This window comes from Leptonychotes weddellii, chromosome 9, assembly GCF_054177405.1.
Source record: "Leptonychotes weddellii isolate Sample4059 chromosome 9, ASM5417740v2, whole genome shotgun sequence".
Lineage (NCBI taxonomy): Eukaryota > Metazoa > Chordata > Mammalia > Carnivora > Phocidae > Leptonychotes > Leptonychotes weddellii.
In genome coordinates, this window is record NC_138377.1 from 92,302,642 (window position 1) to 92,328,885 (window position 26,244).

Below are 26,244 nucleotides of genomic sequence, written 5' to 3' on the forward strand. Positions count from 1 at the left end.
TCAAATTTATATTCTTAAATCTGAAAGAAAATAATTATATACGCCCAACTGTCATTCGGATTTAGCGACCTATTAATGTGGACCGAATAGAACACTAAGACTTGCACAGAAGAAGATACAGACCTGACCCTGACAAGGTCTAGGAAACAATATGAAAGGATACACAAACCATTCAAAGTTAAGTCACACAGTACACCTTGTTGCTAAAAATTGCTGAAGTTATACCAAGCTATAATTACACAGTTACATAGGGTTATTTGGGTAAGGCTTCCCTGAAGAAGTCACAGATTAGTTGAGCAAGCTGGAAACCGGTAATGCCATGTCCACGAGCTCAGATGAGTGGTGTGTAAGCCAAATGATGAAGGGCCTGAAGGGGTATTTAATTTAATACAATGAGGTTATTCCAGCAGAAAGATGCAGAGAAGAGACCAGCAAAAAGTGACAATAACTACAACACTGCTATTGGCATTAAGTCATGACGCTGTTGAGTTAGAACCCATAGAAATGGGGGGTGGGGGGGAGTGAGAGGTGGATTTAAGAAACACTTAAGAATTAAGAGCATCCTGTCTTCTCTCCTACTGATCAGCCTATTCTTAGTAAGTACTAACCACACTGTAATTACAGGATTGTATCTGGTAAGGTTAATCCCTTCCTCATTATTCTTCTCTTGCAAATGTTGGCAACTATTTTTATCTGTTTGTTCTTGAACATTAACATAAGAAAAACTTGGTAAAATTCTAAAAAACATCTTTTTGGAATTCTCAATTACAAGTCATTTGGCTCCTACGTATTTCAGAAGTCTGACACATGTTTTCTGCCTCTGGGGGAGTAGAGTCTAGAGTTTTATTTACTTCATATGTATTTAAATGTCAAACTACCTTAACCTGAAGCCATCCCTATCCCCTCCAAAAAAGAAACAAAAAACAAACAAAAAATCCAAGCTTTTTCTTTTTTTTTACTACAAAGAAAAAGAGCAACTTACTGTATAAAATCCTAAATTTCTTAAGAGAGTCTTCATCAAAATTTCAGCCAGATGAGTGTCTGGATGGCAGCTCTGAGTGCCATAAGGTTGATCTGACAGATTTCCATAGCCAGTACACACAGAAGAGAGGTCAGCAGCATCAGAAGGTGAGCTATAGCCAAGTAAGGAAGCTACATGGGTATGATCTTGCAAACTTGTCAAAATGATATCCAGTTGCATTCTCTAAAGAGAAATATTTTCATCAATGAAATACGTACAAATAAATAATTAGCTTAAAATGCACTTTAAAAGAAAATAAAAGGATCCCACTTAATATGCTGATATTTTAGGAAGTATATAATTAAAAGAAAAGCTATTCCACTGATACCATTTGGAAAAACGTAACTTAACAGCATTCTATTCCTTCTTTTACTATAATACCCAAAACTCTAAGCAAAATGGTATTCTCTGCATTATGATTTTAGGACTTGTAAGAGTAGGAAATGTCAATAGATAAATTATACTATATATTCTTCTACAGACTTATCAATGTAACTATTTATTCTAATATTTAAAATAAATCACCTGAAGGGTGGCCGGTCAGCTCAGCTGGTTAGAGCGTGGAGCTGATAAAATAAATCACCTGAAATCTAAACTACTGAAAACTACTCATTGGAGGCATCTGTGGATATGATATTGCCAGTGAGTACCACTTTTCCCCTGAAATCTCTAACTCTACAATTGATAGTTCTATTTGGTCGAGCAAAATATATTTATTTTAATGTACATAAGATATTAAAAACGGAAAGAATAAGCACATTCATGTCCTCAAATACATTCTCGTAACAGTCATCTTCTTTTACTTTTTATATAAGCAATTTCAAACAACGTTCTGGGCATGGAACCAACAGTAGCACATGACCTTGATTTCAACTTAGCACACTATAAACCAAAACGTCTCTGGTTTGATAGTATAAGCAACAAATTATTAAATTTTAATAATTAGCCCCAAATCACTTAATAGATTATCATTTGCTTCACCTTCATTAGAATTCTGGGAACTCTTCCAGCAGGAAACATTAAATATTAGGATTTACTAAACCCATAAAGTATTACTCCTTGAATACATGGTAATCAATAGCTTTATTTCCCTCTCAGTCTATTTCAGTGTCTGTGATATTACTGGTTTACTTAGATACCATGCAAAGGCTCACCTGTCCTTTAGATAAGCTTTCCCATCTATCAGGTCCTTGGGGTAAAAGAGAATGAAGCAATTCCATACGTTCTCGTAATGGAGGTAATAGCATGGTTGCTCCCACTGACAGAGTTTCAATTACCACCTAGTATCAAAAAAGAAAAGTGTATTGACGGGCCTACGCCTTATCTTTTTAACAGAAACACATGAAAAATAAATGCACTGACTATTAGGATCATGGAAATCTGAAGAAGGTAGATCACAGAAGTCTGAATAAAGTGACATGAAAAAAGAAAGCAAGCAATCCTTTACATGTCTTTAAGTATACTAGAATACATATTTTATTGTTATGTTAGTCACCATACATTACATCATTATTTTGTGATGTAGTGTTCCATGATTCATTGTTTGCGTATAACACCCAGTGCTCCATACAGTATGTGCCCTTTTTAATACCCATCACCAGGCTAACCCATCCCCCCACCCCCCTCCCCTCTAGAACCCTCCTCAGTTTGTTTCTCAGAGTCCATAGTCTCTGATGGTTCGTCTAGAATACATATTCTGAATTTGCCACTTATAGCTAATCATCATCCAACAAATATTTAATACCGACTCTATAACATTGGGCCTGGTAAGACTCTTTGCAAAGTGCTATAGATGCAGAAATGAACAAGACAGACAAAAGTCCTGCTTTCATAAGCCTATAGTCTAGTGGGAAAGAGACCCTGAGCAAGTAATTTTAAGTGTGAAAGGAGTCACATATAGGGAAGTAAAACGAAGTACAAACTTGAATGAACACACACACAGGTAACTAACATGGCCTATGGGCTCACAGAGGGTCTCCCTAAGAACTGGGCATTTAGTTAAGAATTTTATTTTATTTTATTTAAAGATTTTATTTATTGGGGCATCTGGGTGGCTCAGTAGGTTGGGCATCTGCCTTCGGCTTGGGTCATGATCTCAGGGTCCTGGGATCGAGACCCACATCAGGCTCCCTGGTCAGCAGGGAGTCTGCTTCTCCCTCACCTCCTAGCTCGTGCTCGCTCATGCTCTGTTGCTGTCTTTCTCAAATAAGTAAATAAATTTTTTTTAAATTTTATTTATTATTTGAGAGAGAGACAGAGGGCATTAGAGAGAATGAGCACGAGTGGGGAGAGAGGGAGAAGCCAGCCTCCTAGTGAGTGGGGAGCCCGAAGTGGAGCTCAATCCCAGGACCCCAGGATCATGACCCGAGCTGAAGGCAGACGCTTAACCGACTGAGACACCCATGTGCCCCTAAGTTAAGAATTTTAAAACAAGAAGGACTTGGACCAACAAATATCCAGGTAGCTATTAAGAACAGATGCATTATCTTAGGCCTCATAATTTCTCAGGGTCATAGCTTCTTTATCAGTAAAATGAGGGTGTTGGACTAGAAAAAAGAAACACTTGATTATTAAGAGCTCTTATAAATTTAAAATACAATGGAAGAAATTTTAAAAACCTCAATAGAAGGTTTAGAATATAAAATTAAATTTCTCATAAAGTAGATGGGGGAAAATGGAAAACAGGAAAGAAAACACAAGAAAAATTATGAGGACTCATCCAGGAGGTCTAGTATCCCAATAATGAGTTCCAGAAAGAGAAAACATAGAAAACAATGAAGAAGAAATCAATATACAATATACTTCAAGCTAACTTCTTAAAACTGAAGACTATGAGTTTTGAAATTAACAGGGTCCACCCAAGTACAAACCACAATGGTTAACAACAGACCCACATCAGTTCATATTATTTTGAAATGTGAGAACACAAAGGACAAACAGAACTTGCTATAGAATCCAGGGAGAAAAGCAGATTTCCATACAAAGGATAAAAACCTGAAGAGCACTGATTTTCTGAGTAATAACACTGAAAGCTAGAAGACAATGACTTCTACGGGAGCATGAATTCTTAACAGGAAAATGATTTAGATTAAAATTCTATGCCCTCAACTATTCATGAAGATATTCAATTCACAAACTACTTCATTGTGAGTGTATTTTCAAGGAATATTTTTCCTAACTACCCTCTCTCAGAAGCTACTGATGGAGGTAAAAACCCAACAGACACCACCTTAACCAAGTGATCACGGTCAAAATCTCCAGTAATAAGACACACCAGTAATAATACACCAGTACCATGAATCCCATGATGTGGTATACTGAGGACACATCATCATTTCTGTGGCATTCTTGCCAAAAATGCATAACCCCAGTCCAATCATGAGAAAACAACAGAGATATTCAATAAAATAACTGACCAGTACTCACAAACTGTCTAGGTCATGAGAGACAAGGAAAAAATGAGGAATTGTGACAGTGTAGGAGGCCAAGGAGAAACAATAATTAACTGTAATATGGGATACTGAATAGGATTCCTCAAAAGAACAAGGACATTACTGGAAAACTGATCAAATTTCTTTTTTTTTTTTTTAAAGATTTTATTTATTTATTCATGAGAGAGAGAGAGAGAGAGGCAGAGGGAGAAGCAGGCTCCCAAGGAGCAGGGAGCCCGATGCGGGACTTGATCCCAGGACGCTGGGATCATGACCTGAGCCGAAGGCAGACGCTTAACCATCTGAGCCACCCAGGCGCCCTGATCAAATTTCTAATAAGCTGTTTAGTGTAATGATAGTATGAAGCTAATGTTAATTTCTTGGTTTTGATAATTGTAATATGGTTATGTATGACATTAGCATTGGGAAAGCTGAGTGAAAAAACTATTTTTTATGCAACTTTTCCTTAAGTCTACAAATGACTCAAAATAAAGCATTTAAAAAGAAACAAAAAAAGAACAGCAACAGTGAGTGCTACAAACAGATTTAGTTACTAGAAGTTTCAGAGATAAGGAACAGAAACAGCTTTGTACACATCCTGAGAATTCATCTCCCAAGGACTCTCCTAATAGAGTAACTACCAAGGACAGTCAAGGAATAAATAAACAATTTCTAAAGATAATTTTTAAAATTTACTTTCCTTATTTTATTCCAGTACTTTTTGACCTTTTAAAAATACTACACTTTAATTCCTGATAAATATTGAAACATCAAAGTTCCCATTCACCACCGGGTTAATATTTCTTCTACCCACATGCTAGGGATAAGTCTCTCCAGTTGAAAAATGAGTTATCCTTTTTGCTTTTTTTTTTAATTGACATGTAATTGACATGACATAAAATTCACCTTTTCTAAGTATAAAATTCAGTGGTTTAGTATATTCACAGAGTTGTGAAACCATCACCCCTATTCTAATTTTAGGACATTTTCATCACCTCAAAAAGAAATTCTGTGTCTATTAGCAGTCACTCCCCTCTCTCCCTCCCCCAACCTCTAACAACCAATTGATTTACTTTCTTTCTCTATAGATTTGCCTACTCTGTACATTTCATATACATACAATCATATAATATGTGCCCTTTTGTGACTGGCTTCTTTCACTTAGCATAGTGCTTACAAGGTTCAGTCATGTTGTAGCATGTTATCAAAATCTCCTTTCTTTTTACTCCTGAATAAGATTATCCTGGTACAGACATACCACATTTAGCTCATCCATTTATCAGTTGACAGACATTTGTTTATTCCGCTTTTTGGTTATTATGAATAATATTGCTATGAACATTCCTGTACGAGTTTTTGAGTGAAAATTCTCTTGGGTACAGACCTAGATGTGGAAATGCTACATTATATGGTAACAATGTTTAAGGAACTACCTGCTTTCCAAAGCAGCTGTACCATTTTACATTACCACCAGCAATATACAAGAGTTCCAATTTCTCTACATCCTCACTAACACAATCCTCAGTCTTTTTGATAATATCCACTGAGTGGGTGTGAAGTAGTGTTTCATTATGATTTTGATTTGCATTTCCCTAACGACTAAGGCTGTTGAGCATTTTTTCATGTGCTTTTTGGCCATACGCATATTTTCTCTGGAAACATGTCTATTCAAAATTCTTTGCTCATTTTTAAAGCTGGGTTATTAAAAATAAATAAAGTTGGGTTATTTATCTTTTTTATTGTTGAGTTGTAAAGATCCTTTATATATTCTGGAAACTAGAATATTTCTTTTTGAGATTTTATCTATTTATTTGAAAGAGCAAGCATGAGCGAGGGTGGGAGGGGCAGAGGCAGAGGAAGAAGCAGACTCCCCGCTGAGCAGGAGTCCCCGGAAAGGGGTGGGGGGGGCCTTGATTCCAGGACCCTGGGATCATGACCTGAGCCGAAAGCAGACACTTAACCAACTGAGCCACCCAGGTGCCTCTGGAAACTAGAATATTATCAGACATATGATTTACAAATATTCCTCCCATTCTATGTATGAGTTGTATGTTCATTTTCTTGATAATGCCCCTTGAGGCATAAATGTTTTCCATTTTGATGAAGTCCAATTTATCTCTTTTTTTTTGATTGCTTGTGCTGTTGGTGTCATATCTAAGAAACTACTGCCTAATCCAAAGTCATAAAGATGATGTATGAGTGGATAAGCAAAATGTGACATATACATACAACAGATTATTATTAAGCCTTAGAAAGGAAGGAAATTCTGACACATGCTACAACATGGATGAACCCTGAGGACATTATGCTAAGTGAAATAAGCCAGTCACAAAAAGACAAACAGTTTATGATTCTACTTATATGACATATTTAGAATGTCAAAATCAAAGAGACAGAAAGTAGAATGGTGGCTGCCAGAAGCTGGAGAAAGGGGAGAATCTGGAGTTACTGTTGGGTGGGTATGGAATTTCAATTTTATAAGATGAAAAGAATTATGAAGATGGGTAGTGATGATGGCTGAATATTATGAATATATTTAATACCACTAAGCTATATTTAAAAATGGCTGAGATGGGGCACCTGGGTGGCTCAAATCAGTTAAGCGTCCACCTCTTAATTTTGGCTCAGGTCATGATCTCAGGATTATGAGATCGAACTCCGCATTAGGCTCCAAGCTTGGAATGGAGCCTGCTTGAGATTCTCTCTCTCCCCCCACCCAAAAAAAAAAGGTTAAGACAGTAAATTTTACATTATATGTATTTTGCCATAATAAAAAATAAAACTGGGTCCCTGTCCTCAAAATTTATCCTCTGGTGGAAAAGACAGACATGTTTGTGAACAGACAACTATAATACAATGTGATGCAATGAGAACACATACAAGAGAAACCTAGCCTGGCAGGAGAGCAGAGAATGAAAGGCTTCCCAAAGATGACATTTGACCTTTGTCTTAAAGGATGAGTTAATCAAAAACATTTACTTCCACCAAGAAAAGGAGTAAGGGAAACAGCATCCAGTTGAAGTTTTCCAATATATGGTTGAATTTATGAGCTACAACTTTAGGGAAAGATGTGGCTTGAGATACAGATTCCAAGTCCTATATGCTTACCTCTTGAATTTCATCTGGGACAGTTGAATCCATCAGTCTGAAAAGCAAATTTCGAAGTGGACCTGCCTGTCTCCCAAGAATGCTGGTAGCTACCCCTCCCGCAAGTGCAAGAGCAAGGTGATTTGAAAGCAGCTTCAGGCACAGCTTGAGGAAATTGTGGTGTTCCCTGAAACCAAACAAAGTGCTGTGAACTTCTGGAACATTAAAAGATCATGTGCTATCCAGTTTGGGTAACATTTTTTCTCTTTAAAAATTTTGTCAAATTATGACCAATAGTGATTTTTAAAACGTGATTCATGAAATTATGGGTAACTTTTCCTAAAGGTCATTATCAATAAGTACCCAAGTTTAGCTCTTTTTTAGATTCTAAATAAGTTTAATATAATTGAGGGGAAAACAGAACAAAAAAGAAAAGTCAAGCTCAAAATGAGTAATTAACAGACATAACACACACACACACCAATATACATATATATAACATACCTTGATGAAGGGAAAGGGAGTGGGGGAATCTCACTGTTTATTTTATCACAGTATCTCTCAAGAAAAGAACGCAGGTGTGAGAAGGTACTCTCTTCAAGATCTACACAATAAGGTCGGTGCCATGCAACAACTTGTCTAGAAGGAAGCATAAGAAAATCATGTAGTGGGGCGCCTGGGTGGCTCAGTTGGTTAAGCAACTGCCTTCGGCTCAGGTCATGATCCTGGAGTCCCGGGATCGAGTCCCGCATCGGGCTCCCTGCTCAGCGGGGAGTCTGGTTCTCCCTCTGACCCTCCCCCCTCTCATACTCTATCTCATTCTCTCTCTCTCAAATAAATAAATAAAATCTTTAAAAAAAAAAAAAATCATGTAGTAACCTTAACAGGGGAATTTTCACACATGATCAAAAACAAAATTTAAACCGTTAATAAAGCTGAAAGCCTTCAACAAAATATACAGAAGGCCTTCTTAATTATAAAAGTGAAAACCCTTCATTTTAGCAACCAAGGAAAACCAAGAATTTGCTATCCCTCAAGTTCTTCAAAGAGAAAACATATAACCACAACCTGCTTTGAAAAGTTGGATATTCACTCACTTAAAGGCAAGACCTGAGTCACAGGATCTACTACAGTCTTCTGGTTCTAAGGGTCTATAAAATGTATATTTCATATTAAGAAAAACAGCCTGACTCTATAGAACAATAAACTGAAAGCTATTAAAAGAACTCCTGGGGCACCTGGGTGGCTCAGTCGGTTAAGCATCCGACTCTTGGTTTTGGCTCAGGTCATGATCTCACGGGCCATGAGATCAAGCCCCGCCATCAGGCTCCACACTCAGTGGGAAGTTTGCTTGGGATTCTCTTCCTCTGCCCCTTCCCCGACTCACATACACTCACACTCTTGCTCTCAAATAAATAAATAAATCTTTAAAAAAAAAAAAAAGAACAACTCCTAAAGACTCTTCTGAAGACTGTCAAGATATTGGGAACCAACTATCTACATATGAATTGGGAAGTTGCAAATTTAATATGAACAGCAAATTATTTATAATCAATTCATTATATTTTTAGCTTTTGTTTTGGAGGGTAATTATCTATAAATGTTTTTACTGGTAAGAATGTCATAATATGGGGCGCCTGGGTGGCTCAGTCGTTAAGCGTCTGCCTTCGGCTCAGGTCATGATCCCAGGGTCCTGGGATCGAGTCCCACATCGGGCTCCCTGCTCGGCAGGAAGCCTGCTTCTCCCTCTCCCACTCCCCCTCTTGTGTTCCTGCTCTCGCTGTCTCTCTCTCTGTCAAATAAATAAATAAAATCTTTAAAAAAAAAAAAAGAATATCATAATATATCAAAAAAAATGTCATAATAAATCCATCTGAATCAAGGGTCTGGAATGCAAATATAATCTATGCCAAGTTTAAATTAGCCCACATGCATCCGAAAATATCTGAAACAACCCTAAAATTCCTTAAAATTCACACTCCTAATAAAAATCATCTACCTGATTTTCTAAAAAGATATGGTTATCTCTTTAGGAAAAAGCTAAATTTCTGCAAAAGCAACTTCCTTTGTTTAAAAGTATAGCCACTGCTTGTTTTAAAAAAGCCAACCAGACAAAGGCCACTGAGGCTAATCAACTATTTAATAAAACCTAGCTCTGGGGCACCGAGGTGGCTCAGTCAGTTAAGCATCTGCCTTCAGCTCAGGTCATGATTCCAAGGTCAGGGCTGGGATCATGACCTGCATCAGGCTCCCTGCTCAGCAGGGAAGTCTGCTTCTCCCTCTCCCTCCCTCCTCACTCATGCTCTCTCTCAAATAAATAAAATCTTTAAAGAAATAAAAAATAAAACCTAGTTCTGACTGTATTTTAATGTAACTTCCTCTTAATATGCAGACATTTAATTTTTAAAATCAGATCTAGAGACAGAGAAGGAATTCAAAATGTTTAAAAGACACTTAAATCAAGAAACTATCTTAAATAGAGGGTATAACTTATAACTTCTTGCTTATATAATATAGCCTCAACACTCAAATCGCAAGAACTCTAGATGTCATTTTTGTGACAGTAGAAAAATCAATACTAGAAATGTTCAGAAGGGCATTTTATGAACAAAGTACAATTATTTTTGTTTTCACTGGTGTTTCTGTTGTTATTAGAACACAAGAATTTTTAAACGTGGCATGCTTACCTATCCCTAGGAAGAGCAGTCCATGCCAGACTATGTGATGTTCCAGCAGAGATCTGCTGAATAGCTATGCCATCTAAGCCACTCACTTTTTTTGGCTTAGTAATAGGACCTGTGGAATTTCCTTGGCCACATTGCCCCATTGAGTTATTGCCCCAGGCATAAACTTCATTATCTAAAAATAAAATAAAGAAAAACCAAATTTAAATGTAATACATTTATAGAAGATAATAGTTAATACTATTTCTTTTAAAAACAAATGACATTACCATGAGAAAGAGCCAAACAATGACTGTCTCCAATAGAAATATCAACTATTCTTGTGGCAGCCAGTTCTTCAATAAGCTTGGGTCTCAAAGCAGTAGCTTCTGAAGAACCACAACCTAGACAAGCTCCACAGCCCCAAGCATAGACCTGAAACAAACAGGAAAGCACTACATATAATATCCTGAGATATTAGGTTGAAGACTTACGTTGTTTAAAAATAAATATCATCTAGGGGAACCTGGGTAGGGTAACTGGTTAAGTGTCCAACTCTTGGTTTCAGCTTAGGTCATGATCTCAGGATCATGAGATGGAGCCCTGCATCTGGCTCCACACTGAGTCTGGAGCCTGCTTGGCATTCTCTCTTTCCCTCTCCCTCTGCGCTGCCCCCATCCCCCGACCAACTCACGTGCACGTGCATGCGCTCTCTCTCAATAAATAAATAAAATCTTTTAAAAAATAAATTAAAAAATAAGAGTGTGGCTTGATACTAAATAACTTTTGGGGTGCCTGGGTGGCTCCATCAGTTAAACGTCCACCTTTGGCTCAGGTCATGATCCCAGGGTCCTGGGATCAAACCCCGCACTGGACTCCCTGCTCAGCAGGGAATCTGCTTCTCCCTCTTTCCCTCCCCCTGCTTGTGTTCTCACTTGCTCTCTCTCTCTCAAATAAAATCTTGAAAAAAATAAATAATAACCTTCTGCTGTTAAAAATAATATTTACTGTTTTGATTGTTAAAGATTTTATAGTTATTTATTTTGCTATTTTTAAATGTTCACTATACAGGCAGACAAGCAGCTGAGCTGAAAAGAAAAATACCTGGTCATAGAAAAAATGGAAGGATCTTAGAAGGATCTTAGCAGCTTAGAAATACTGTTGCTATCTTACAACCTCTCTTTCATATGTTTCCTACTCTGTCTGCAGGTCTCAACAAATATTTCTTGGTTAATTAGACCAAGGTGTGAACATATAAAATGAATTATATAAGTCACAAAACTGATGTTTATTATTCAGTTAAAAATCACATCACCTCATTGTTATAATAATTTTAATGATCACTTACAAAGAGGGCCATGTGAAGCAGTAGTCAACACAGCTCTCCGATCATCTTCATTTTTGGCTAATTAATACAACAACCACCACTGACTGATTTAAGAAGCTTAGGGGAAAGGTGAATTGAAGAGGAAGATAAAAGGGTGAATGCCTATCAGATGGGCAGCCCAAAATCAAAACAATTAGCAAACTGAGTGACTTTTTTTTCCTTCGGTGAGTTTTGGTAATATCATATAGACTCTTACCCTTATGCCACTGGGTTCGGGAATTTTTTTGTCTTGCAATTCTTTCAGTAAAGATTACTGAGGGGTTAAACCTCTTAAGCAAAAAAAAGAGCAGCAAATACTTGTACCAGTTGCTAGAGAACTACTTAAAACAAAAACAGAACAAAATTCCAGTACACTAAAGGTGTATGTTAGAAGGGGTTAAGAACATAGACAAGTAAGGTGAAAAAATACATAGTCAAAGTCATTCAAAATTTCCTAAATCACTCATCAAGTACAATACAGTTCTGTCATTCAATAAGATCCATATAGCTAGAGTCTGCTCTTGCCGTGTTCCTCTGGCTGAACACTAGATGAAGAAATATCTGGCTTGTATTTAGGGACCTTGCTGTATAAAATATACATACTGTTTTTTTCAACATAAGAATCACACTTAATATGATGGGAAGTCAGCAGTGAAGTGGCCTGAGAGGACTGAGGGAAAAACAGATGTTGCTCATCTCATGCTCAGCAAGTATAAGAGTAAACAGAACTACCCTTGTCATTTAAACGTATTTCTCTCTCGCTTTATTTTTTCCTAAGTATATATATTTGATTTCACATAACTTAGCATACTCATGATACAACTCTTCTATATAGCAACTAACTCACAAGTTCCTTTGAAATTCAATGTAATAAATGTATTATCATTATTAGCAACTAATAGTTGAACAGTACTTGGTAATTTATAGAAATTTTCAATTCATGTAATTACCTTATATGATCATTTGTAAGCAAAGCAGATATCATTACCCCTCCCATACCAAAGAACCATATGATGATCAAGGGAAGTCTGTGATTTGCCTATGGCTATACATTAAGCAAGTGAGCATCTTCTGGCCTCAATTCATAGATTCTTACCACAAATCCCATAGTGAGGAAGATGTAAAAGAGAAGTTCCAGGTTTTAAGGCAGCATCCAGCATTGTAACAAATGACTAATGTAATGAAATACAGGGTAATGAATAGTTTGAGTTTGATTTTTTAAGACACAAGGCATTCTAGTCTCTCCGAAATAATTACACTATACGCTAATTTCAGCTTTGCTGTTCATCATCTGCCTTGTGAATTAGTCAGAAAACATTTTTATACCACTACCTGGTACGTAATGGATTCCTACATGTGAGAAAAAGAGTGGTCAGCTCACTTTCTCACTGTGGTTGCTAATGAATGTAAGAAGAAAATTATTACTAAGTCTATCACCACACCTGGACCCTCTCCATCACCAACAAAAAACAGAGAGAAGTCAAAATATGCACATAGAGGTTCAAAAGTTAATAAAGGGATCGTAAAGTTCTGACTACCCTAAGCCTGACTAGCCCTTTCTTAGAAACACCTATCCTTCTCAGATCATCTTCCATATGGAAATTTCTCCTTACCCTCTTTTGATCATCTTCTTGCCTTCTTAGTTCCTATCACTGGTTTCAACAAGATCTATTCACACTTTCTCCCACTATCTGTAATTTTTAGGAAAAAATTTAAAGGGTGCTGAGTGCTAAAAAGGTTTTATAAAACCTGTTAATACAAAGAATGGGGCTGAGGACGGGTTTATCTGGGTCACACAGGCCAGGTGAGAAAATCTGGTTCCTTTGCAAATACTCTACCTCTTCAAACAGGAGAAAATACTTCATTTCAATAGATGCCTTTAAAATGTTATTTTCTTAAGGGGCGCCTGGGTGGTTCAGTCGGTTACGCGTCTGACTCTTGGTTTCAGCTCAGGTCCTCATCTCAGGGTCCTGAGATCGAGCCCCATGTGGGACCCCACATTCAGCATGAGTCTGCTTAAGACTGTCTGTCTCTCTTTCTACCCTACCCACACTCTCTCTCTCAAATAAATAAATCTTAAAAAGTAAAATGTATTTTTTTAACTTTAAAGTTTAATTATGATTATTACTTTTTAGTCACCTACTCCTCTGAAATAATTTAATCCTTTTATGATCATTCCTTATTCCTACCTGCCCTGTTGATGTTAAAGCAAGTGAAGACTGGCTTCCAGCACAAACTTTGCGAATGAACATTCCTTGTAAAGCTTCAACAACTTTAGGTTTATACACTCTGTTAGTATCTCCATGGCCAAGTTTGCCTACCAAAAAAAAAAAAAAAGCACATTCAAGTTAAACAATTTATTTGTTTTAAAGAAACTCTGATCTTTTACCTAAGTATTCATGTTGATAAATATCACTCATCTTTCTATCACTAACCTGACAGATGTGCAAAACTCTGTTTCTGACAGCAGAGGAGGTGAACAAATGAATGTTTTTGTTACAAGAAAGAAACAACCAACCAACAGGCTTCTGAATCTTAATTTCAAGCAATTAAAACCACTTTAAGAGAGATATGGAAAATTGTTTTTCTTTCTCTACTTTTAGTGGTCATCATTCTAACTTCAAATCTGCTGATGTAATAAATAGGTTGTAACAAGCAGTTTGTATGTATCTAATTATTTTTAATTTTTGAACAGAGCCAATAGTTCCTGAAATAGAAAACTTGGCAAATCACTAAAGAAGAAAAGCAAATGGCCAACAACATATAAATTCAACCTCACTAAGAATCAAGGAAATATTAATTAAATACCATTTCACTACTGAAATTATTTTTTAATACCAATTGTTGTTGAAAGACATGGGAAAATAAGCAATCTCACACTGCTTTGTGAATTTGAATAAGCAAATTCACACTGTAGTTGTGAATAAGTGGACAAGGATTTAGTCATTCGTTGTATAGTTTTTGATACAGAAAAATATTTGGAAACCATCTAGGTACTCAATAATAAACTGATTTTTTTAAGTTGTATTACAATTACATAAGGGAATACATTGAGCTACTTAGAAAAATGTATAGCCAGAGAAAGATATTCAAAAAATACTGTCAGATAAAAACCAGGTTATAAAATATCTAAGATATATACATGTCTGCTTTGGTTTTCAAAAAAGACATCTATGTGGAAATACATGTACATGTTTATATAAATACATATATACTTAGAGGTCTACCTATGTAAGTTTTAACAATGGCTATAGCAACATTCATTGAAACAGTTCATTTAAATTTCTAAAATTTCTACTCATCTTTAGAGTTTTCCTACAATAGGCATGTACAACAGAAAAGTACATTTTTTTTTAAATCTCAAGAAAACAAGCCCAAAGCTATCAATAAATAATTTTTTACATACCATTGTCTCCTCCTCCAAAAGACCATACAGTTCTCCCATCTTTAGACAAAGCAATAGTATGTGAACTGCCACAAGAAACCTCTCCTACATTGCTAATGTCTTTTACTAATGTTGGAATGTTACGGCTATTACTGTCTCCGTGACCTTGGATAAAACACACACAACAAAGAATAATGTTGTTAACTCTTTCTTTAGGACATTACTTCACAGGCAGAATAAACATTTTAAGTTAATGATAGAAATGAGGTATTTTTAAAGTGCAATTAAATATGAAAGAGAATCATTTCCAGTATCTATCTTCTCATCCAATCTTCTAGGCTGCTCTCAAACTGAGACACACAGTCCCTTCAGTGAATCATTAGAATATTCTATATATGCTCCTCTCCCAGCACTTGCCTAATGCTATCTAGTATCATGCTCATATCAACTTGTTTTCACACACACTTCAGGATCATGACGGTATCTTTCTTGTCCCTGAAATCCTTCATGTCTGCTCATAATAGGTACTCAGTAAATACTTGCTAGATTTAATTACAGCTTAAATTTCAGCATTAGAATCCAGGTATTCGCAGTATAAAACTGTCTTCCTCTGGGCTAAAACTAACAAAATAATTAACAGTTTTTTGGCCTATTAAATCTAGTCTCACTGCTTCTCTGTAACCATCATTTCTATTTTTCTGTGAGAGTAACTTCAATTTTAAAAAAGCTTACCTAGTCTTCCAAAGTCTCCTTCACCCCATGTGTATAATTCACCATCCTCTGTGACAGCAGCACTATGTCTGTACCCAGCAGACACACAAACAACTACCTGCATGGAACACAAAGCACACCAAGATGAAGAACATGAATATGCTAAAACATATAGTTCAGATTTGATCTTATGCACAGAGACTTCAGAGATACTGATATTCACAACTTATCCAGAAGTTGCCATGTACAGTTGTAGAGGCTGTGCCGAGGACAAGGGTGCCTGAGGTCATGAAAGTGCTGAAATACAGCCTCTGCTCTGTGTGCCAAGCCATGAAACCTGGCTTCCACCCGAAGAAGATGATAACTTTCCTTAATTCACGCAAAGGCACTGTGAAGGTTAGCAGGAGCCCTGAACACATCAATCTAATCACTTGCAAGAATACTGTATCACGAATCAAGTCTTTACTCAAAGAGTTGGCAGGGGCTAAACACACATGGAACAATAAAAAAATATAATGTTAACATAAAACCTACAGTCCTGGCTAATCAAGAAAAACTCATTACATAATAGGGATAATTCTCAAAAACATAGTGACTGTTACCAATGCAGAAAGATCTAAGCAGTATATAAGCTTATATTAATTAAACTCTTAGCAGTATCTCTTTACCCTCAATTAGCTGTACAGTTGATGAGTAGAATCAGGGGAATAAGAGTATAGAGCAACATAATTGGGAGATGACTCATAGCTTTTACCACTGATCAAAATAGTGATTTAACAGAAAAAAAATATCTATACTAATTACTCTATCTTTTCAATCTCCAAAAATTAGAACTCACTTTAGAAAATTCAAAATTTAGATTCAATTAAAAATACTGAGAACCATGCAATGCCTGGGTGGCTCAGTCAGTTAAGTGTCTGCCTTCAGCTCAGGTCATGATCTCAGGGTCCTGGGATGGAGCCCTGCATCAGGCTCCCTGCTCAGCTGGGAGTCTGCTTCTCCCTCTGCCCCTCCCCCTCAACTCATGCACAATCTCTCTCTCTCTCTAAAATAAATAAAATTTAAAAACAAACAAATACTGAGCACCTAATACATTCTGGATAATATGCTAAAAACTTCTGAAATTTTTATCTATAAGTTATTAATTTACTTTTTAGAATACTTTTCCTTTATGACATTCATACTAAGTTATATTTAATTGGCAATGTTTCCATTAAAAATAGAATATAACATAATAAAATAAAATTAAAATTAAAAAATAGGACATTAAAAGGAATACAAGTAAAAAAATGTTTAAAGAATTGGAATTAAGGAATAAAGAAGGTGCTAGAAAGACTAGAAAAATACAACTTCAAATAGTATTTATCTGAAAATTTCCTTAGAGCCCCACATTCATACTCTTATCAAGTATCCCATGATGCTGTCAAGTGGAATATTCCAAAGCTCACTGCTTTGGGGCTGATGTCTAAGTTAAAATACTGTAAGTTATAATAAAGTAAAATTCATTTGATAGCCAATCTTGTCAGACAACCTCCCATGAAGGAAAAGTGTTCCAACTTGCAATTCTGGTATAATATAAAAATTTAAACTTTAAAAGGGTCTTATATAAAAAAACTTTTGTAGCAAGAATGTAATCTTAAAATAGAGGAACCTGTATAATTGCACATAAGTTCAGGGAAATACCTTCACTTCTTTAAAGGTAAAATAGAAATTAGAAGAGGAGATCTAGGTTCAGTTTCTAATGGTGCTAATTATTTGTATGTGATCTTAGGCAAGTGAGTTAACCACTCTAAATGTCTCATTTCTATTAAGATGCCACCTCCTCCAACCTTATGATCTCATTACCTAATATCACACCCCACCCAAGTTAGTATCTAATACATTACTCAATTTTTTCTTTATTATTATTTGAAATTATTTTATGTGCTTACTTATTATCTATATCCACAGATTAAAAGCTCCATGAGACCACGGATCTTGTCTGTTTTGTTCACTACTGTATGTCTAAGGCCTAAAACACTGCCTGGCACTTGGAAGATACTGAACAAGTATTTGTGAAATGGATGATTCTCAGTTTCCTCATGTGAAATGAGAATAACTACCTTAACAAAGTTGTTATAAGAATTAAAATTAAGTAATGTATGTGAAAGTGTTTGGTAAACCATAAGGCAAATATACAAAATATAAAAAGGATTTGGGGGTGGGGGGGAACTTCAGAAAGAACACATCAAAATCTGAAACATATAATCACTTGTAGCACAGCACATCTAATTACTTTTAAATACAAAAAGAAAGCACATACCTTTCCCTGCAGAGGGCCCTGAATAAGCTTGGGATATTTCTGTGTTGAACTATTTCCATGTCCCAGTTTCCCATAATCACCATCTCCCCAACTGAAGACTTCTCCTTCTGTTGTAAAAGCTAAGGTGTGACCATCAGATCCTTTAGAAGATGAAACCTTTTTAATGGACCTGTGAGGTTCAAATGTTAACTTTTTTAAAGTGGACTGATTATTAGAATCTCCAAGGCCCAGTCTCCCATAGCTGCCTTTACCGCAAGCTCTGACAGAGCCATCCGTAGAAATAACAAAAGTGCAGTATTGTCCAGCTTCAATCTATAAGCAAAAAAACAGAACAGTAAAATAAAATGCTTCTGTGAGAATCAAAGTAAAATATTTAATGCTAGTTTTATCAAAGAGGTTCAAAGAAGTCTTTAAAAGCAGAATATGGCATGAATCTCCAGAGATATTAAACAGAAAATTAAGAAAACTATAAATGGCCTTTTCATGGTGACTTTATTGTTGAGCTCAAATTAATGCATATTTTCTCTCTTCAGGGTATCTACCCTGTCATGATTCAATAAAACAACAAAGTAAAATGTTTTAGCCTCATCTTATAATTGGTGGGTGAAGGGCAAGGAATAAAATTATCTTATAAATTCCTTAGAGTCCATTATGGCAAGGACCATACAAAATGTATTTTACATTCATTTGGAAAAAACCTAACTTTAAATGAAACTAGTAATAAAATAGAAAGTTGTAGCTTGGCTAAAAGGTAGCTACAAATGTAAAAAGTAATCATAATAAGAAAATAAAATGCCAATCTGGCAAAAGGAAAATTCCGGCTTTTGCTTAGTCTTATTTACCATTTGCATTGAATACAATGGTTAAGTCTGTTGTCATTCATAATTCTTTTAAAAAATCCAGCTCCTAATTTAATTTTTTGAAACTTGGAAACCATGTTATTAGGGAAATGGAATAAAAATTTTTTTTTCTATTAAGATGAAAAAAGTGATACAGCATGGTATATAGAAACTATAGATAGGGGCGCCTGGGTGGCTCAGTCGTTGGGCGTCTGCCTTCGGCTCAGGTCATGATTTCAGGTCCTGGGATTGAGCCCCGCATTGGGCTCCCTGCTCTGCGGGAAGCCTGCTTCTCCCTCTCCCACTCTCCCTGCTTGTGTTCCCTCTCTCACTGTGTCTCTCTCTGTCAAATAAATAAATAAAATCTTTAAAAAAAAAAAAAAAGAAACAATATAGATAACAAACAAGAATCTTCACTCACTTAAAAAACCAAACACACACCTCTTAAAACTACTTACAGTAAACTGTGTCATCTACCAATGCGTAAGATATGCAGAGAACTCACAGTCTGAGCATCGGAGAAACTGGGAGCCAGTTTGGGCTGCAGTATTTTCTCCTGTGTGCCTTCCACCAGCTGATGGCTGCTGTTGCTCCCCCAGACATAAACCTCACAGGTTTCCGAGACAATGGGGGCATCACCAGTCTGAATACTGTCTGGGCTAGCACACGTCCTTGAGTAATCAGACGCCATTCTGCAAACCTATTAAAATTAAAAACATGCAAAACATAGGCAAGACATTCTTAATGGAGACAGCTTTATAAATGTTGTCTGAAATTACTGTTTATTTTCCTTACTTCTAAAACTCTCAACTGCTCAAATAACCTAAAAACAATACATCTAATTTTAAATACAGTTGGCTAGACTACTTACTCCTGCAAAAGATACTAATAAAAGTGGCAAAAATGAGGAGGAGGAGACACATAATCAAGACTTTTTTTTAACTAATAATTATTGCACACACAGCATTACAGAAAAAAAAACTTAACAAAGTAGAAGGGGCGCCTGGCTGGCTCAGTCAGTAAAGCATGCAACTCTTGATCTCAGGGTTGTGGGGCTTGAACTTTTTAAAGTTTACTTTAAAAAAAAAAAATTGATAATCCTATCACCTTAATACAACGAATGTTATCTTTTTTACTTGTGTTCTTCCAGAATTTTGCATATACACATTCTTTAACATAGTTATCACAGTGGATATATAAAAGTGATGAAATAAAAGTCACCTAATCTTCATGAATGAACTGTTAATTTTCCACCTAATGTAAAAACCCCAGTTCACTTAACCCTTTTATTTATTTTTCTTTTTATTAACATATGATGTATTATTTGTTTCAGGGGTATCCGTCTGTGGTTCATCAGTCTTACACAATTCACAGCGCTCCCCATAGCACACACCCTCCCCGATGTCCATCACCCAGCCACCCCATCCCTTCCACCCGCCTAACCCTTTTCTTTTAAATAGGACATTTATTCTTTTTGTTATATAAGCCATTTTTTAATTTTTTAAAAAAGATTTTATTTATTTATTTGACAGAGAGAGACAGCAAGAGAGGGAACACAAGCAGGGGGAGTGGGAGAGGGAGAAGCAGGCTTCCTGCCTAGCAGACAGCCTGAGGCAGGCCTCAATCCCAGGACCCTGGGATCATGACCTTAGCCGAAGGCAGATGCTTAACGACTGAGCCAGCCTATACAAGCCATTTTTAAGAACATAGTTTTGACTACATTTTTCATTACTCCTTAAGTAGAGAAGCTCAGAAACGGGGCTACTATAACCCAAAAGGACAACAACCTTATGATTCTTGAAACATACTATAACAAACTGCTTTCCACAATGGTTCTACTATATATCACCAGCAGTATATTTTATGTATACATAAAATAAAAATCATCACTTATTTACCATCTGTGTTGAATATAATGGTAAAGTCTGTTGCCATTCATAATGCTTTTTAAAAACCACACTTCTCCACCTGCCGTCCCCCACAACCCTGCCAAAAGGACAGGACCCAGGGTGGCCATCCCAGTTGCCCTAACCAAGGAATACGTCTATATGAGAGTACCAGTCTCACTGCATCCATACCAATAATAAGTATTATGCTTTTAATTTTTTGCAAACTTAAGTGGGATAAAAGAGGATGCATTATTTTAACTTGACATTTCGTTATTATAACAGAACTAAAGTTTTTCTATTTATTTGTTTACCACTAACATCTGCCCATTTATTTATTAGGGCTTAATGGATTTTTAATTGGCTTATATGAACTCTATACAATAAAAATATTAACTCTGGGGGCACCTTGCTGGCTCAGTCAGTAGAGCATGTGATTCTGGATCTTGGGGTCGTGAGTTAGAGCCCCATGATGGGTGTAGAGATTACGTTAAAAAAAAAAAATTAACTCTTGACTACAGCTGTTAATTCTTTTGCCTGTGCAGTAGTGTTTTTTTGCTCAAACAAAACAGAAGGAAAACCTTCAAAAGTCAATCTTCAAAAGCCCATTAAATGGAAGGGGATAGAATAATTTTAGTCAGAATCATTAAATAGTAACCAAAACAACAGGATGACATGTGTGTTAAACATTTTCCAATGAACATGAGGACAGTTGTGAGAACATACAAAATATGTGTAAGTGAAGGCTGCCAGTCCCTAATAAAAGATCTGAAATTTTGCTGGAGACAAAAGGAGGGTAGTGGGGCCAAGAGTGTTAGAATTTTTTAATCTAAAGATCTATTACAAGTTTTATATGATAAATCACAGCTCTCCTCCTCCAACCCACATCCCCCAAAAAAGAGCAAGAGAAAAAAAAATTACTTATAGGGCCTAGAAATGTATGTTTAAAAACTGGAGCAGGGACAGGGTAGAAATCCTGCAGCAGCAATGTCATTTTCTAAACACCCTGATTCACTACACAGAACAACTACAAGGCCAAACTTCAAATCCACACCTAACATTCACAACAAAACTAGGTGACAAAGGTACCTCCAATAACTCTGAAATATAAGCAGATGCAGACAGATAGTCTGGAATAATTTGATGTATCAGAGAGCAAGAAAGCTATGAAAGTTTACTAGGCCTGTATCAAAAGAACTTAGTGGGGGCGCCTGGGTGGCTCAGTCGTTGGGCGTCTGCCTTCGGCTCAGGTCATGTCCTGGGATCGGGCCCCGCATCGGGCTCCCTGCTCTGCGGTAGGCCTGCTTCTCCCTCTTCTACTCCCCCTGCTTGTGTTCCCTCTCTCGCTGTGTCTCTCTCTCTCAAATAAATAAATAAAATCTTCCAAAAAAAAACTTACGGGGTACCTGGGTGGCTCAGCTGATTGAGCATCCGACTCTTGGTTTTGGCTCAAGTCATGATCTCGGGGTCGTGGGATCAAGCCCCATGTGGGGCTCCACACTCAGCAGGGATTCTGCTTGAGATTCTCTCTCCTCTCCCTATGCCCCTCTTCCCGCTTGCACTCTCTCTTTCTCAAATAAATACATCTTTAAAAAAAAAAAGAACTCAGGAACCACCCTAAAGAGACTACCCTAAAGACTACTGGCCAAAGATGAAACAATATGAGCTCCACTATAGATAATAATTTAATGGGTTAAAATTCAAACAGGTTTAAGTCTATGGGTTCATAATGATATTTTTCAAATGAAATCAACTGGTCTACTTTGGAAGATAACAGACCAATTCATTAAACTGGACACTAGTATATAAAATCAGTGTTAAAATTTTTAAAAATTAGACAGACATAATCAAGCATTTAATTCAGTCTTTCTTATATGAACTGAAGCAGAGTAACCAAATAGTTGATAAGGGAATCATCTTTATAAAAACATTCCAATGAATAAATAAAAGAGGAATGATACAATTAAAATATCACCATTTTGCAACCAATGAATTAATAAATGTAGTCATTAAGCATCAAGAGTTGCTAATACCACAATAAGAGAGACAACCAGAAGGAAACTGATGAACATGGTCATCACCAACACCATGTATAGTCTTGCCAAAGGGATCAAACCTAGGATCCATCAATCCTCAGGTTAAGCCTCTGGATCCACCTGCCAATTTGCAGGAAATAAATAGGACATAGTGAACTGAGTATGAGTAATCAATCAGCAAAAAGCCCAGGTTCTGAACAAAAACATTGAAGGGAAAGAAAAAAATGGAGGGGAACCTATAGATTAACAGATTTAAAAGACATCTTTTTTTTTTTTTAAAGATTTTATTTATTTGACAGAGAGAGACACAGTGAGAGAGGGAACACAAGCAGGGGGAGTAGGAGAGGGAGAAGCAGGCTTCCCGCTGAGTGGGGAGCCAGATGCGGGGCAATTCCAGGACCCTGGGATCATGACCTGAGTCGAAGGCAGATGCTTAACGACTGAGCCACCTGGGCGCCCCCCTCTTTTTTTTAATAGGCAAGACTGCACTACAGTGCCTAGGAATACACACCTGGGTGACACAATGATAAAGAAATGCAAGGAAGTGATTACTCTAAAAGTCAGGATAGTGGTTGCTTAGGGCAGAAGGACAGGGGTTAAGACCAGGACATGAAAGAGCCATTTAGAATCGTTGGTAGTTTTATTTCTTTACCTGGGTACAGATTAGAAGGCTATTTATTTTATAATAATTTGTTAAGCCTGACGTTTGTTTGTATGTCTTTCTGTATCTGTTTTTATTTAAAAATTTTTAAAGTTACCTGCACATGATACAAAGCTCAAAATGAATAAAAGTGTATACACTGAAAAGTATGTCTCTTTCCCATTCCTGATGTCAGACGCCCTAGCTCCACTTTTAGGGGCAAACCCTGATGCTACTTTCTTCTGCATCCTTTCCAAACACTGAGTAATTATTTTTAAGGGATAAATATATGCTATAGCATTTTATGACAAAGTAATTTTTAATGTAAAAGCCATGATTATTACATACCTCTTCAAAGAGACATAAAGCTGCCTCATAGAGTGAGCATAAGCCATCAGATGTTCTGGTTGGTTCCCTCCACTGACTCCGATCAGCAGATGAACCCTACAGTTTCAGAAGGAGAGAGACACATGTATTAAAATCACTTAAATATTCCACGGAAATATCTGAGGAACTGTATATATGAGTATGAGCACTAAGATCAAATCCTAACATGGTTATGAAACCAACTTTTACACAGAAGTGTTACAAAAGATGGAGCTATAGAGTGAAACAGTAAATTAAGTGTCAATCCCTCAATGACTTTATTCAACAGTCTTGGGCTTGACCTAGAAACAGACAAGGAGGCAGAATTTTGCAAATTACATATTATTTGGGTGGCCAATATCCAGTAAAGGAGGCCCTCGGAAATATTCTACTCTCCTGGGGCTGCCTTGCCCACCTGTCCCTGAGGATACAGGCAAGTAGAACATAGCCAGCTTGAGTGACGACCTTGACTAGAGCAGCAGAAAGTCCGTTCCTTCCTTCTTAGTTTCAGTAAAACTGAAGTCCCACAAATCAGTTCATGTAGCTACCTGACTACACTAGCAACAAAGCATCTTCTTCCCATCATAGTTGAGGAATCACAGCACCTCTCTGAGACTCTCCAGAGTAGGGCCCAATGGCTGTGACCAGAAATCATTCTGTCATTGACAAATGACAAACCAGAAAGTGAACTTGATCTCACTGCTCCTTCAAATTCCCAAATCCTTAAATCTTTAGATCACAAATGTCAAGTTCCTTCTCTGATTTAGCAACCCTATAATTGTGAAATTTTCATCAGTGGCTTTTTTCAATGCATACTATACTGTAAAAATATTTATATTCTAAATGATAAACTGGCAGATATATCATAGAAAAGTGTATCTTCTACTATGGAAGGGAGGTTGGCCTAGATGCCTGTAAGATCCCATCTAACTCTTAAGATTATATGATTTTATCAATTCAAACTATTTTAATTAACATGATTCCCAAGAAATGAAACAAATGAATATGCTGGCTATTTAATTTATGGCTAGTGTATCAGGTACTAACCTGCTGCTGCCAAATCAATTTTTCTTTTTATTTGTTTAAGGTGGTGCTTCTCAAATTTTAATGTGGACATAAATTATCTAGAGACTGTGTTAAAATACAGATTCAAATTCAGTAAATATAGATGGGGCCTAAGGTTCTGCATTTCTAACAAGCTCCCAGGATATGTCAATGCTGCCATCTGAGGCTCACTTTTTGAGTAGTAGGGCCATAGAGAGCCACTTGTAAGGTCTGGAGTCATACCAGAAGCTGAGTGTTCAAAATTAACTAGTACTAGACATACAAAGTGTTGCCATACCAGCAAATACTCAGGGGCACAGACTCTACAAATCCATAATTAGCTGTGCACTACTTCTGAGAAAAACACAATTGTAATCTGTGGCTCCATTATTTAAAGGCCACCTCTAGTGATCACCAAATCAAAAGCAGATGTGTAACAACAGCCTGCTATGCCTTCCTAGGAGCTGGTACCAGAGCCATCAGAATCCCTCTTTTCATGCTTTTCCACAGTATGGAGGAAAATGCTGAAAACTGCATGAAGTTTTCAGTGACAGATTTGGGTTTAAATCCAGGCTCCATCACTCACTGAATGTGTGAATGAAGGCTAGGTCTCCTTATTCTTAGACAGGAATAATGCCCATATTACTTAGGGCTGTTGGGAAGATTAAAGTTATGTATAAAACATGCTTAGCACAGTTTCTAATGTACAGTTAAGAACTCAAAACTGGTAGCAGTAATTATTAATTTGCATCACGTGTACAGAGAAAGAAAATACAAGAAATCTTTAATAAATTCTTGCTAAATTTAAAAATACCAAACCAATAAAACATCCTTCAAACACTGTCACTTATTTCTATTCTTCCCAATACAGTCAATACAGTACTCCCCACCCCCCCAAATCCACAGTTTCACTTTGAGTGGTTTAGCTACCCGAGGTCAATAGCAATCCAGAAGCAGGTGCTCCTCTTTCTGACATATAGTCAGAAGGTCAATAGTAGCTAACGCTAGGTTAACAATGCTTATTCATTCACCTCACTTCATCTTCATCTCATCGGCATTTTATCATCTCACATCGTAAGAGGGGTGAGTGCAGTACAATAAGATATTTTGAAAGAGAAACCACATTTACATAACTTTTATTGCAGTATATTGTTATAATTGCTCTATTTTATTATTGTTGTGTTTAATCTCTTACTGTGCCTAATTTATAAATTAAACTTTATCATAGGTATGTACGAATAGGAAAAACCATAGTACATATAAGGTTTGGTACTAACTGCAGTTTCAGGCTTCTACTAGGGGTCTTGGAACATAGTCCCCAAGGATAAAGGGGGGGATAACGTAGTTAAGGGTAAGACTACTCCAGCCGCAGCCAGTAAGGATTAAAAATCTCTCTAAAACCCATTCTGTACAGAATTCTTAATGTAAATAAACAATACTACATGTAGGTATTTTTAAAGAAACTAT

The 26,244-nt window shown here is 36.7% G+C and overlaps 1 protein-coding gene across 1 annotated transcript in view; it reads right to left on the reverse strand.

The window, feature by feature from the left end:
* The window catches only part of HERC1 (HECT and RLD domain containing E3 ubiquitin protein ligase family member 1), a 188,953-nt gene that overhangs the window by 112,805 nt on the left and 49,904 nt on the right, over positions 1-26,244 (reverse strand). Inside the window, exons 3-14 of the mRNA XM_081831870.1 lie at positions 23,716-23,811; positions 19,311-19,505; positions 17,967-18,278; positions 15,686-15,782; positions 14,975-15,118; positions 13,758-13,885; positions 10,493-10,637; positions 10,227-10,398; positions 8,044-8,178; positions 7,561-7,726; positions 2,176-2,301; positions 983-1,204 (exon numbers count right to left, since the gene is read on the reverse strand). Coding sequence (XP_081687996.1) covers positions 983-1,204; positions 2,176-2,301; positions 7,561-7,726; positions 8,044-8,178; positions 10,227-10,398; positions 10,493-10,637; positions 13,758-13,885; positions 14,975-15,118; positions 15,686-15,782; positions 17,967-18,278; positions 19,311-19,505; positions 23,716-23,811 — 1,938 coding nt within the window. The remainder of the gene's footprint in view (positions 1-982; positions 1,205-2,175; positions 2,302-7,560; positions 7,727-8,043; positions 8,179-10,226; positions 10,399-10,492; positions 10,638-13,757; positions 13,886-14,974; positions 15,119-15,685; positions 15,783-17,966; positions 18,279-19,310; positions 19,506-23,715; positions 23,812-26,244) is intronic.